Below are 12,329 nucleotides of genomic sequence, written 5' to 3'. Positions count from 1 at the left end.
ATCTGTATCTGTATCTGTATCTGTATCTGTATCTGTATCTGTATCTGTATCTGTATCTGTATCTGTATCTGTATCTGTATCTGTATCTGTATCTGTATCTCTATCTGTATCTGTATCTGTATCTGTAGCACTCTTATTTTATCATATCGCCATTGGCATTTGTAATCAAGAGTGTTTCGTGTCACGCGCTCATCTCTAGTGTGCAGTTAGCAAAAATGAGGCTTAATATAAACTTTTAACAAGAGTCGCAGCAAGCCAACATCATTTTAAGATGACACAACATTCGTAAGCCTCTTTATCAGACTGTGTGTGGATGCCTATGCCTGTGCTTGTGCCTGTGTGGGTGGTACTGCCTTTCATTAGGAGACGCCAAAAGAAACAGGCTTGAGAAGATTTCGTTGGCAAACAAATTTTTGAGAATCTATTATGGGGCAGCAGAAGAGGAAGTCAAGTTTCGTTGCGGTTACGAAATTTCCAGGCACACATAGCCTCTGGCACCCTCTGCACGTCTGCCAGACAATTTGCATTTTGCCTGGTAAACAGATTGCGTTGCGTATACGCCCGGTTGTCTGTTGGCCCCTTTGAACCAGCTAACTCCCCGTGCGCCTGCTCGCCCGCCCAACCGGCACTTTGTCACGAATGAAGTTTGAGTGTTTGTAAGTTATTTCAGTGTGCGATTGCAAGTCTGTCTGTCCGTCTGTCCGACTGCCTCAATGTCTGACTGTGTGTGTCTGACAAGTGACGACACATGTTTTCAGAGACGCTGGGATCTGGTGCTGGCACAATGCGCCCGACTGGCAACTAATTTATGCCACACAGAAGGCATTCGAAAGACTGCGGGAGTGCCGAGGCACCTTTGTGTGCCTGCATTAATGCCTTGTTAATAACAAGCGCTGCGACAATTCGCTCAAAATTTGTTTTCGTCTTTCGCCCCTTTCAACAGCCGAGTCGCAAGCTTTGAGTGGGTTGCCTAACAGCAGGTCCATTGTTTGCCCAGACAATCGCATTCGCAACAACAATGCAACAGTGCTCAATGACGTATGCTGGGCATAGAGTGCACAACAGGTATTGCGCACCTGAGCAATGGCATCAGTTACCAGACAGTACTTCTGCTATCAGCCGTAGCAACAATCTGCTTGCATAAATTTAACCAGGGCTTTGTTTTGCTTTCTATTGTATTGCCAGAAAATTTCTTATTTAAATTAATTGTATACGTGGAATGATGTTTGTTTTCTAGCTAAGTTCACATTTACTCAGCTTTATTTTTCATGTTGCCTCATGGCTACTTTCGGATCTGCAAATATTTTTCTTTATTTCACAATTATTTTAATTGCAATACTCTGTGCTGCACTACTAAACATTAGTTCATATTGTTTTAAGAGCTAGTTAATGAATACAGTCAAGTCAACTGCATAATCCGATACACTCATTGCAGATAGCTGACTCTCTGATTTGTTGTCATTTCCATTAGGCTATCTGTCTGCTGAATTCAAGTGCAATGCGTTCATTCTGGCTCTTGTTTTTATGAAAAACATATCTCGGCTTTGTAGTATGAAAATTGGTAGCATTGTAAGCAAGAGAAATGCCTGAGCAGCTGTCAGTATATAAAATATGTCTGCAGGATATTAAAATAGTTTTTTTTTTTTTTTTAGGCATATAGAACTGGCGAGCCTAAACACACATAAGGTTACTTAGTTTAGCTTTAGGTAAATAGAAAACAAATAAACGTTATTTATGCTTTGTCCATTTAAATCTCTCAAAATGCGATAAGCCCTCGTCAAAAGCAATTTAACCGGAGGCGCTTTTTGCTCCAGATTTGTCGGGGCAGACGTTCAAATAAAAATGGCATTCGAGGTAATCGACAAAAGGATAAATCCGTTTTGAGAAACTAGTTTTCAGTGCCAAATGACGAGGCGACCTTGACTGGATCAGTCAACAAACGAGCCGGAGCGAAATATGCGCAGTTTCCATTCAAATTGCGAGCCAGAGTAAGGGAAGGCAATAAAGCGAATGTCGATAAATGAGATTGACAATGACAAGCATGAAATCGACTGCAGTAAGGTTAACACAAAGATGAAAAAATGCCAGTTGCGAGTCAATAAAAAACGAGAGAGACCGAAAATAAAATCGTGCTGAGGTCAAATGCCAAGCGGAGAGCAGGCAGCAGCTCAAAGCCCCAACGATAACCGAAAAAACCAAAGACCTTAAAACAAAATGAACCCAACAGAGTGACAGCTGAGCAGAGCGTCTAGGTTAACAGATGGCCGAACATTTACGGCCACTGTGGCCATGTGCCAGCCGGTGACCAATGTTTTCAAAGAGCTAGCACGGAGAACACGACGATTGAGATCGACGTGAATATACTCTTTAGCTAGAATTGCCTTGGGGATATCCGTTGAATATATAATCCATAGTAACAAGCAGACGGACAAAGAAGACTTTGACTACGCTAATATTGAAGGAGCAGATGAGAGTGTACATAACAGAGCAAAAATAGCTAACCATATAGTCAGTCTATAATACTACTTAAAGACAGAAACATTGACTCGTAACATGAGTTTACAAAAACTTGAAACTGTAGCCAGACATCAATTTGAACATAGTCAGTTCAATGTATTAAGGGTATGAAAATAGAGAGAAACTAAATGACAACTGAAATGAGCAAACGTCAAGTGCACAGAGACAGCTGCTCTGCTCTGCTTTGCTCTGTCCTTAGATAAAGAGGAGGAAAAAAGTTTGCTCGTTCGCTGGATTTAAATGTGAATTAAAGAATTCCCCAAAGGTCCGCAGATGAGTAACATATGAAAGATGGCTTACATGCGACTAGTTGGCCACTTATGCCTGGCAAAGGTTTGGGGCGGGCAATAACAAATGTGCAAACATTGGTTTAGAGAGCGCTGCTGCCCACTCGCTACTCGCCAGTTGCCAGTTGCCAGTTGCCGGTTGCCAGTTGCCAGTTGCCACTTGCTGCATTTGCCATTTGCATAAATCAAATTTGAATATGCATCGCTGGCTGCCACGGCCAGCAGCAGCGCCGGCGCCATTTGCTGGTGGGTTGTCGGCGGCGGTTGGTGTTGGGTGTTGGACGATGCGGATGTGGATGCGGATGCGGATGCGGATGCAGATGTGGATGCGTGTGTGGGGCGACAAGCTCAAAGCAGCTGCACAAACACGTACGCGCAAAGGCAAAGCATGCGTGTGTATGGATGTGGTGCTGCACCTGTCCTCGAACACGCACGAACTGAAAGGCACGCACAAGACTCAGACACACGCACAAACACACACACAGAGCAGCTAATGCATATGGGTATTAAAAGCAGCTAACTCCGCGATGAGCACCCGACAAAAAATAAACATTCGAGACGTAGGCCAAGTATTGTAGCAATGAAATATTTATGTTCGACTAAACTAAAGTTAGTTAGTTAGTTAGTTAGTTAATTATATAAATATTATTTATAAATTTAATCAACTTTTTATTTTTATTACTAAGACCTGAACACATATTGTTCTCCTTAATTTTGCAGAGTATCCTTTTTGACATATTCGTCGGTTGTATTCCTCGGCGTTTTCCTTTGCATCGACTGGCACGTTAAGATTAACTTTCCTCGCTAATTTACGGCGCACGAACTCATTTGAAGCACATTAACGCAGACGAGAGCCAGCAGCGACTCGGATGCGGCAACACTTTGTTGCAACCGCCATAATGGGAATTGTGAAAATCAGATTTGAAATATATGAATGCACACATAATAATGTTGAAATGACGTTTCTTACTTCTCTTTCAGAGAGCAATGCATTGCCATATGTATTTGATTCCAGTTTGCAGATGAAATTGAAGCGAAGTTGGCATAGAAGATGAAGTACGGATAGAATGAATTCAAATCAATATTGCCACTTATATATTACATATAAGATCTCCAATATTATAACTTAACTTAAATTTTTGACAACTTAAAATATGAGTTGGTTTTACAGGAGAATAAAATTGAAGCAGTTAATTTGATCTCTGGTCTGGTTTGGCCTTCACAAAATTAAAATGAATTTCCCATAATACAATATGCACGATTCTATATCCATACTACTTGTGAGTTTTCGGGTCGGTTTGAGTTCCTTTAGTATGGTCGTTTTCTTTGAGAAACAGAAGAAGAAAGATTTGTTAGTTGAAGCGAGATATGTATATCATTAATGTATTTACCGTCTGGTTGGGGACTGGCAGACTGTGGCGGCTCATCAGGATTTGGTATTTGTCTTTGAGAATCGGGAGCACTTTGGAAGTCCTCATTTATGGACTGATTCACATCAGCTGTCCTTAGAAACGATTCACCCTCCAATATCTCTATGGGGTTTCTTATGAATGGTTCCAATATGTTCGTAACAATCGATATCACGGATTCTTTCAGTGGCTGACGTTCCTCCTTGGCCTTGTCATTTTTGGGCGCAGCAGGAGCAGCAGCCGCGGAGTCTGTAAACCCGGTCAGCATATCTAATGGAAATGGGTAGTAAATTTGAAGCTTGCGCTCATGGGAAATTGATGTTAGGATCTGCAAGTGCCGCAACTGCAGAGGGATAGAGTCCATAATTCGTGTTGATTATTTATACGATTCAGATGATACTCGCCTGCAGGGCAATTTTGTTCTTGGCCATCACATCGGATGCCTCCTTCAAAGCCTTCGATGCGCTGTGTTCTCCTTCGGCAGATATGATCTTGGCACGAGCTTCCCTCAAAGCCTCCGCCTCACTTGCCATCGCTCGATGAAACATTTCCGGCAGATTGATGTCCTTACTGAAAGCTAGCGTGAGAGTCCTGCGATGCGACTTTAATTGCGTAAACTTACAGTGCAACTCGTTCGATTTTCACACCCCAGCTTGCAGTAGATCGTTCGCAGCTAACGCGAATCTCTTGGGACAATAATTCCCTGGAGGTCAGAATTTCGTGAAGTTTCTTGGTACCCAAGACGCTACGTACCATTGTCTGCGCCAGGAGGATCGTAGCTTCGTGCACATCCTCGACTTTCACAGTCGACTTCAATGAGCCAATGACATAGTAGAAGAGCACTGCATCGACAGTCAGTGTGACCGCGTCTTTGGTGATTATATCCTGAGTGGGAATGACTTCGACTCGCCAACGCAAGTCCACAATTCCGTAAGAATCGATGCAAGGCAAATACCAAACCAGACCGGGCCCTGCTGCGCCTTTCCTAAGCAAGAGCGGGCCAAACAAAATAGAATAGAGAATATTTTCTTTCTGAATCTCTTACCTTACCCGTCCCAACCGAAAGATAACAGCTCGCTGATACTCGGGGATTGTAGTAAAACAAAAGAAAATGCTTATGGGAAAGGTGAGGACAACGACGAGCCAAGTGAAGAAAATGGCAATTTTCTCGAATGTCGTGCCGCCACTGCTTTCTGTGAGATTTTGGTTCGCGGCTATCGGAAAGTTACCTATTTGCAAAAATCTTCTTCTGGATTTCTGATTGTAGGTCTCTTCAGATTCGTCCTTAGAGTTTGGAATCTCTTCCACATGTCCTCTACCTTCCTCTGCAGCATTGTTACCTATATCGTTTTGATTGCGTGAATTGCGTTGGATAGCCATTACAACAAATTTTGTTTTCTGCATCAACTACGAACGGCATATTTACATAAGTATTTGATGCCTAACAATTCTTAGAGCTATTGATTCAAAAATATGTTTATCTTCAAATGCCCTTAAAAGGGATGTAAATATATTTGTGTACAAGTTTAATTGAATTAAAAATAGGGATGTTAAGTTACATTCCCATATAAAATGTGAAGCAGAAAGTAGAGGGAATTCAGTTTCCCAGAGCCTTTACTCCTCGTCAGTTTCGTTGCTTGCAGTCGAAGACATTGCCGATTGAATTTCAGTTCGGGTGCTAAGGATCGGCATCAGGGACTCAGTACTAACACATCCGCCTTTTTAACGAGTCTCGAATGGCGTCAGTATCTCCAGTGGGAAGGGATAATAAATCGTGACCATGCGCTCGTGGGCAATCGAGGTCAATATTTGCAAATGCCGCAGCTGTAAAATTTCGAGCAGAGCTATGAAACGGCTGAATATTTATTTAATTGACCGCTGCACTCACCTGCAAAGTGATTTTATTTTTAGCCATCACGTCGGATGCCTCCTTCAAGGCCTGCGAAGCCAACACCTCGCCCTCCGCAGATATGATCTTGGCGCGGGCTTCCCTCAGAGCCTCGGCCTCGGCGGCCATGGTTCGATGAAGTATTTCCGGAAGATTGATGTCCTTGCTGAGCATAGACGTGAGAGCCATAGGAAAAGACGATGAGTTTGTGAAACTTACAGTGCGACTCGTTCGATTCTCACTCCCCACTTCTCAGTGGCCCGGTCGACCGCAATGCCAATTTCGTGGGACAGTGACTCCCTGGAGGTCAACAGCTCATGAAGCGTTTTGCCACCCACGACATTACGCAGCGTTGTCTGCGCTATGAAGAGCGTCGACTCGTGCACGTTTGAGATCTGAATTGTCGCATGCAGTGAGCCAGTGATGTAGTAGAAGAGCACCGCATCGACGCTGATTGTGACCGAGTCCCTGGTGATCATCTCCTGAGTGGGAATGACCTCCACTCTGGTACGCAAGTCCACAAGTGCGTAGGAATCGATGCAAGGCAGATACCAGACCAGACCCGGCCCTGCTGCGCCCTTCCTAAACGGGAGAGGGTCAGACGAGAGCATATCTGAGGTCTCACACTCTTACCTGACCCGCCCGAGGCGGAAGAAAATGGCGCGTTTGAATTCGGGGATTGTAGTAAAGCAGAAAAATATGCTCAAGGGAAACATGAGGATAACGACGATCCAGGACAGAAGGATTGCAATATTCTCAAATGTGGTATTTTTTCTGTTCTCATCTATCGGGGAGTAATTCAGCCAGTTAGTAAAGGCGAATATTTGAGTACCTTAAAGTGGAGCAATTACTCGGTTGAATATATTTCCTTCCTGTTTTGCGAGGCTCCGCTGACGCTTCGAGATTCATTTCGGAGTCAATTTTCTTGTCGCCCATAACTACAAAATTTTGCAATAACCACTATCAATTTCGTATATGTATTTCTATATGCTTAATAGAGCGAGGGGTTCTCGGTTTAATGAATTATTTGAAACACTGCGAGTAAACATTTTATCTAATAGAGCACTCTAATTCCATTAATCTTCTTCAGTTTTTCTTTGAAGTTAGATTAAGTTTGTTTGCGATTTCTATGCCTATGCCTGCGCCTGGAAGTTTGCATAATATTTTGGGAAAAACTATATGAAAACTTTTAAATTTATATGCAGTTGCATTTTCGACAAACTCTCGGAAAACAAATAAGAATGCTGCAATTAAATGAAACCGACTTTAGAATGTTCTGCAGAAAGTCTTTATTAAGTATAAATAATTTCTATATATTAAATGAGAACTCATAAACAATTCAATTATTTTTTATTTTGTCTCTGAGAATGTAAAATTTTTCATAATAGTTTTTTATATGGTAAGAAGGCGTTATAAAGCCATATATGCTGTGGTCCGATGTGCCAGTGCGGGTCAGAAAAAATAAGTTTGTCACTGAAAGTTGCCAAAAAGTTGGCAGTCGAAAAACTTAAAACTTTTGTTTTCTCGCCCACATTATTTTCCTTTATTTTTCTTTACCTTTATTTTTTTATTTTTTTTTCCAAATAGCTGAAGACAAAGGCCAGCGGGTGAAGTGGCGTGAACGAAGGTGGTGTGGGGTATAATAACTTCGGAATGACTTTTGTTGCTTCCTTATAATGCATTGTGCGGCAGTGGCAGCTACTAACTTTTTCACTCCGTGACCACATGTGCCAAGCGAAAAGTTTTTCTCTGCTCCATTCAGTTTCACCCGCTGCCAGATTCATGCGATCCCATCATAAAGTAATTTATGTGATTTGCTCGTCCTCATCCGATTGCAAATGCAGCGCCATATGGTCAGCACCAGGCAGACAGCCAGCCATCCACCCAGCCAACTGGCCAATTGACTCTCACCGAGCACACAGAAAATGACTCTATTATGCTTTCGACTCAAATGGGGAGCGCTCTTTGATGGAGGCATAAAGTTATTAGTCCACTGGGAAAAACTGACCGCAGCATATGAAGTAATTCCATGAACTCTGGCTAAATGAATGTCACATCGGACTAAGCGAATCCGTCATTGTCAGCATTTGTAATGGAATATAACTACATGAATGCACACATAGCTTACAAGCATTGGCTGCATGCTGAACCTAAGCAGCTTAGGGCTCCTCTATATGAGAGACAAAAGGGATTGCAACAGCAATTAAAATCAGAGAATTAGTGTCATTTGTTGCAATTTTTAACAGAGAGTTCGCTGGAATCGATGCGATTAAATGTAAAAATATGTTAATTGAGATAATTAGAGGAGCTGTGAAAATTCTATTTTAAAAAATTTATTGTTTAAAGGCACTTATAACGTGTTGCAAAACATGCATTAAATTTGGAATATTTAGAAGTTTAAATAAATACAAGTATAAGAAAGTATATAAGATTTCCTCTAGGTATTACCCTAAGTATTTCCCCCAAGTGTTTAATGCTCAGCTAAACGATCATTAAATACTTACACACAGTTTACTTCATTGCACTGCACAACTGACCCTCACCAGGTCTGGGACGACTGAAGAAATACAGAAGCTGCTGCCCTTTATATAGGGCTACTTCCACTCATGCACTTAGTGTCGCTCAAATATTGAGCCAGGGAGAAGTCGTTGCAGTCGAGCTTTGAGTGACCAATGGGAACACTCTCTGCTGCTGCAAGCATTCAAGCTTCGTTTTACTCCTATATAAATACCAAATGAATACTGCTGCATACATATAAATAACTTAAGTGATATTGCGTACCTCTTCGTTGCATGATTCTGCATAGGTGAACAGACAGAGAGACCGACGGAGAGACAGACTGTGAGAATGACGGGGAGACTGACAGAGTTACATATACACAGACAAACATGCGAACACATACATATACAGGCAAACTATCACGCATAGTTAAATCAGACTACCTCAAGCATATATGTATATGCTTGATAAGACTAAATGTTGATATGCTAAATGAGAAATATATTAACTAATAAGTATAATTAATATGGTATAAATACTTCTTCTTCTATAGTTCTTTTAAGGACTACGATTCTGCATAGTCGGACTCATTTGCTGGCTATTCCATCCCATTCTCAATTTCAAGGGCTAAGTCTAGCAATCACAGATCAAGCGTAGAATGAGTACAGTATCAGTCCTGTGTAGGGCTCAGCAGATCTCCTAGTGGGGCGGTCCCGACTAGAGCACTCTCACTTATTTATCTTATTTTCTGTATTTAAATTATGTTAGCAAACGCAGCAATCTGTTCAAAATTTAATTACGCAAAATTTCTCTTAGCAAACATATACACATTAACACTGCACACATACACAGTAAAAGTTTCAAATTTCAGAATCTAGTAAAAAAAAAAAAAAAAAAAAAAACAAACAAACATAAAAATATAAAAAAATAGGAGATGAATAGGCAGATAAATGACAAAAAATATGCGACTAACCGGGAGGCCATTCGTATGGCCCAGATAGGTGTGTAGCTACTCAAGTGTTCCTTTTCAGTCGAGATCGAAACTAATTGAGTGGCATTCAGATTTCTCGTCGCTGCGGCCCACACTCATTGAGCTTGTAATGGCAATGATGAGAGAAGCGTTCGAGCGCGTCAAGATCTCATTGATATTGCCAAAGCTGATTCAGGATCGCGCGATGGTTAAGAACGTGCTGACCGGCACGCAATACGAGCCGGCAATAAAGCTGATAGACGATTTCCTGCGACGACGCGATATCATCTTGAGGGAGCAGCGACAGCCACTGATGGATCACGGCATGATCCAAATCATCGATTACTTTCAGCGGAACATGCAGATCTACACTCTGTTCCCCGGATTGATAAACGCCCTGTCCAAAAGGGAGAGCGCTCTATTGATGACCTTCGCTAAGCTGCTCAAGGTGGCCGAAACCCATTTGAATCGGGATGCTTATGAGCAGATAGCGCACGAACGTCACCTGCAGAAAGTACTAAAGGAGAAGCAGAAACTCTGGGAGGAAATACAAAAATTTCAGAATGTGATTGAAAAACACAACATCGAGGAGAGTGATAAAGCACTCGCCAAGGAGCAATACGTGGGAAAACTTATGGAAGAGAGAAGACAGAAAAAACTGCGGGACGACATGAAAATCGAACGTGAAATGTAGGGTAACATACATATATATATATATATATATATATATATATATATATATATATATATATATATATATTTATTTATTTTTTATATATATATATTTGATAATATATTTAAAAATTTCACTTTCACGCAGTGAGGTCTCACGTCGAGCTATGCGAGCCAATGCCAAGGCCAGCCGAGATAAGCAAATCGAACTGGCTGACGAACTGATGAAAGTGAGATACGAAGATGCCAAACTAACAAAGGACAGCAAGAAAGCTGAAAAGGAAGCTCGCGAGGAAAAGTAGCTCAAAGTTATATTTGTTTAACTATAACTTATTAACAATTTTCTTCAAAGGAACAAATTCGAAATACAACTGCAGAGCATTATTAAGAAATACGATACGATGATGATTGAAAAATTTGCCGAGAATCTGGAGCTGACGGACAAACTGAATGAGGCACAGAAGAAACTCGACGAGTATAAGGTTACCTATCGCAAAGAGCAGCGCATCTACAATGAGATCGTGGCCAAGCGCGAGAAGGAAGAGGAGCGCAGGAAGCAAGAGATGATCATCAGATATATGATGAATCGGGCTGCTCGCAAAATCCAAAAGTATTGGCGCGCATGGCGCAAGAGTCTCAAGAAGAAGAACAAGGGTGCGAAAAAGCCGTCTACTTCTGCTGCTGTAGATGTAAATAATTAGAGAAAGACAAGTTTAGACATGTCTCATTCCGTCATTCAATTAGAAAAGGGACTCTGTGATTATCAGAGACAGAATTACGAACATTTCTCTTTATAAAAGTCTCCCGAGCGCATTTGTCGCAAAGCTCAGCTGAAAAGAGGGAAAATTGAAAATAGTTAATGCATAGGCTTTAAATATATGATTCGGAAAATTAAAGAGCTCAAGAAAGTTAATTTAAGTTGAGTGAGTAATAGGCTTGGGCTCTTGGGAATTCAAGTATGTAAATAAAAATCTATGAATATTAACACGGCGTGTTATATATCAAAATGAATAGTTACTCTATTTTGGGAGCACATATTCTATGCATTTATAAGAAATAAGAAGAAAATTTAATTAATGCAGGCGTCGAACAACTAAGATGGAGATGCGGCTCGAATGGCGCTGGGAAAAATTCATTGAAATTACCAAGCGTGAAATGAGCAGCTGTCACTGGAGCACAAAGGACACTGAGCAGACAGACCAGGACACGCAAGCACACACACTTTAACGTATATGCAAACACAGAGAGAGAGAGAGAGAGAGAGAGAGAGAGAGAGAGAGAGAGAGACTGGCGTGCAGACAAAAGCTTGACAGCTTGAGATAGAAAGCGAATGGCATTTGAAATTTCATTAAATTTCCCTTTTTCGTGCAATGCGAAAAGTCGCGCCATGGAAATTCTCGCAGCTGTATTGACATCGACAGCAGATATATGTACGCTAATATACACATATATACAGACATATATCTAGGAAAAGAAAGTCAACAGCCTTGCGGTACTTGCGGCCTGTATAAGTTTCTATTCAATTAAATGATGGCCATCAGTTGCCAAATTTGAAAGTTCACGACATTCTCGATTCAAGTGCAGCTGTTCTCCATTTGGGGCCTTCGCATTTTCTATGCCATTGACCGTCCGCCGCATTCCATATTCCGACTATTTCGCTTCCTATGTGTCGCAATAAATTAAGGCTGAGTAGGCGACGGCTTTAATCTGCCTTGCTTAGGCGGCGGCAGTGACTGGACACGGCCTGACTGGACAAGGCCATTGTAATCAGCACATTCTGCTCTCCACATAAATCCGGACAACTGCGATAAGTCCGGGGCCAGCGTAGACACGCTGCAGTCGGAAACGGTCTGGCAACGCTGCTCAAAAAGCTACATGGAACCACGTCAAGCGCAACCTGAAGGATGAAAATCCCTCGCTTCAAATGGATTTACGCGCACTCGCAAAGTGCCGGAGCGGAAAAGATGCCGTGACTGGGCGTGAATAGTAAGACACTTCTTGGCGTCGCCCACTCCAACTCACTCCCGCTCACTCGTCCCCCCGCCCAGTCGCCCACTCACCCATGCTGCAGGATGCGTAAATTTGCC

The 12,329-nt window shown here is 41.9% G+C and overlaps 3 protein-coding genes across 6 annotated transcripts; 1 reads left to right on the top strand and 2 right to left on the bottom strand.

Annotated features, from left to right (window-relative positions):
* Positions 1 to 3,452: 3,452 nt before the first annotated feature.
* Positions 3,453 to 5,700, bottom strand: LOC6574471 (band 7 protein AGAP004871). 3 transcript variants are annotated; one of them, XR_006356890.1, is made up of 6 exons: positions 5,259 to 5,700; positions 4,836 to 5,198; positions 4,618 to 4,783; positions 4,196 to 4,556; positions 3,775 to 4,128; positions 3,453 to 3,684 (listed from the first exon to the last, which is right to left on the bottom strand). XR_006356890.1 is itself a non-coding variant. In XM_002000481.4 (5 exons), exons 1-5 carry the CDS (start codon positions 5,615 to 5,617, stop codon positions 4,079 to 4,081), a joined length of 1,299 nt encoding a protein of 432 aa, XP_002000517.2. In that variant the 5' UTR covers positions 5,618 to 5,700; the 3' UTR covers positions 3,453 to 4,078. The 3 variants fall into 3 exon arrangements, 2 of the variants coding, with proteins under 2 accessions (XP_002000517.2, XP_015022950.1); XM_002000481.4 differs by having other exon boundaries at positions 3,453 to 4,128; XM_015167464.3 differs by lacking the exon at positions 5,259 to 5,700 and having other exon boundaries at positions 3,453 to 4,128; positions 4,836 to 4,916; positions 4,967 to 5,096.
* Positions 5,690 to 7,127, bottom strand: LOC6574470 (band 7 protein AGAP004871). The gene is made up of 5 exons (XM_002000480.4): positions 6,953 to 7,127; positions 6,735 to 6,885; positions 6,321 to 6,683; positions 6,102 to 6,267; positions 5,690 to 6,037 (listed from the first exon to the last, which is right to left on the bottom strand). The coding sequence occupies exons 1-5, from the start codon at positions 7,035 to 7,037 to the stop codon at positions 5,936 to 5,938; spliced, it is 867 nt and encodes a 288-aa protein (XP_002000516.2). The 5' UTR covers positions 7,038 to 7,127; the 3' UTR covers positions 5,690 to 5,935.
* A 2,293-nt stretch (positions 7,128 to 9,420) lies between these two features.
* Positions 9,421 to 11,227, top strand: LOC6586844 (trichohyalin). 2 transcript variants are annotated; one of them, XM_002012414.4, is made up of 4 exons: positions 9,423 to 9,601; positions 9,663 to 10,260; positions 10,391 to 10,540; positions 10,595 to 11,227. In XM_002012414.4, exons 1-4 carry the CDS (start codon positions 9,535 to 9,537, stop codon positions 10,941 to 10,943), a joined length of 1,164 nt encoding a protein of 387 aa, XP_002012450.2. In that variant the 5' UTR covers positions 9,423 to 9,534; the 3' UTR covers positions 10,944 to 11,227. The 2 variants fall into 2 exon arrangements, with proteins under 2 accessions (XP_043863983.1, XP_002012450.2); XM_044008048.1 differs by lacking the exon at positions 10,595 to 11,227 and having other exon boundaries at positions 9,421 to 9,601; positions 9,663 to 10,265; positions 10,391 to 10,541.
* The last annotated feature ends 1,102 nt before the right edge of the window (positions 11,228 to 12,329 follow it).

Source organism: Drosophila mojavensis, unplaced genomic scaffold (assembly GCF_018153725.1).
Source record: "Drosophila mojavensis isolate 15081-1352.22 unplaced genomic scaffold, ASM1815372v1 contig_231, whole genome shotgun sequence".
In the NCBI taxonomy this organism is placed as follows: Eukaryota; Metazoa; Arthropoda; class Insecta; order Diptera; family Drosophilidae; genus Drosophila; species Drosophila mojavensis.
This window is presented reverse-complemented; position numbering and strand designations above follow the sequence as displayed.

What these genes read in the sequence shown, in the direction of transcription:
- LOC6574471 (XM_002000481.4), bottom strand. Translation starts at nt 5,617, where the DNA reads ATGCAGAAAACAAAATTTGTTGTAATGGCTATCCAACGCAATTCACGC. An exon ending in TTTCGGTTGGGACGGGTAAG is followed by an intron (nt 5,199 to 5,258) that starts GTAAGAGATTCA and finishes GCTCTTGCTTAG; the next exon opens with GAAAGGCGCAGCAGGGCCCG. An exon ending in TGCCAGTCCCCAACCAGACG is followed by an intron (nt 4,129 to 4,195) that starts GTAAATACATTA and finishes TGTTTCTCAAAG; the next exon opens with AAAACGACCATACTAAAGGA.
- LOC6574470 (XM_002000480.4), bottom strand. Translation starts at nt 7,037, where the DNA reads ATGGGCGACAAGAAAATTGACTCCGAAATGAATCTCGAAGCGTCAGCG. An exon ending in AAGGAAATATATTCAACCGA is followed by an intron (nt 6,886 to 6,952) that starts GTAATTGCTCCA and finishes ACTCCCCGATAG; the next exon opens with ATGAGAACAGAAAAAATACC. An exon ending in AAAATAAAATCACTTTGCAG is followed by an intron (nt 6,038 to 6,101) that starts GTGAGTGCAGCG and finishes GAAATTTTACAG; the next exon opens with CTGCGGCATTTGCAAATATT.
- LOC6586844 (XM_002012414.4), top strand. Translation starts at nt 9,535, where the DNA reads ATGAATAGGCAGATAAATGACAAAAAATATGCGACTAACCGGGAGGCC. An exon ending in CATTCGTATGGCCCAGATAG is followed by an intron (nt 9,602 to 9,662) that starts GTGTGTAGCTAC and finishes AGTGGCATTCAG; the next exon opens with ATTTCTCGTCGCTGCGGCCC. An exon ending in AAGGAAGCTCGCGAGGAAAA is followed by an intron (nt 10,541 to 10,594) that starts GTAGCTCAAAGT and finishes TTTTCTTCAAAG; the next exon opens with GAACAAATTCGAAATACAAC.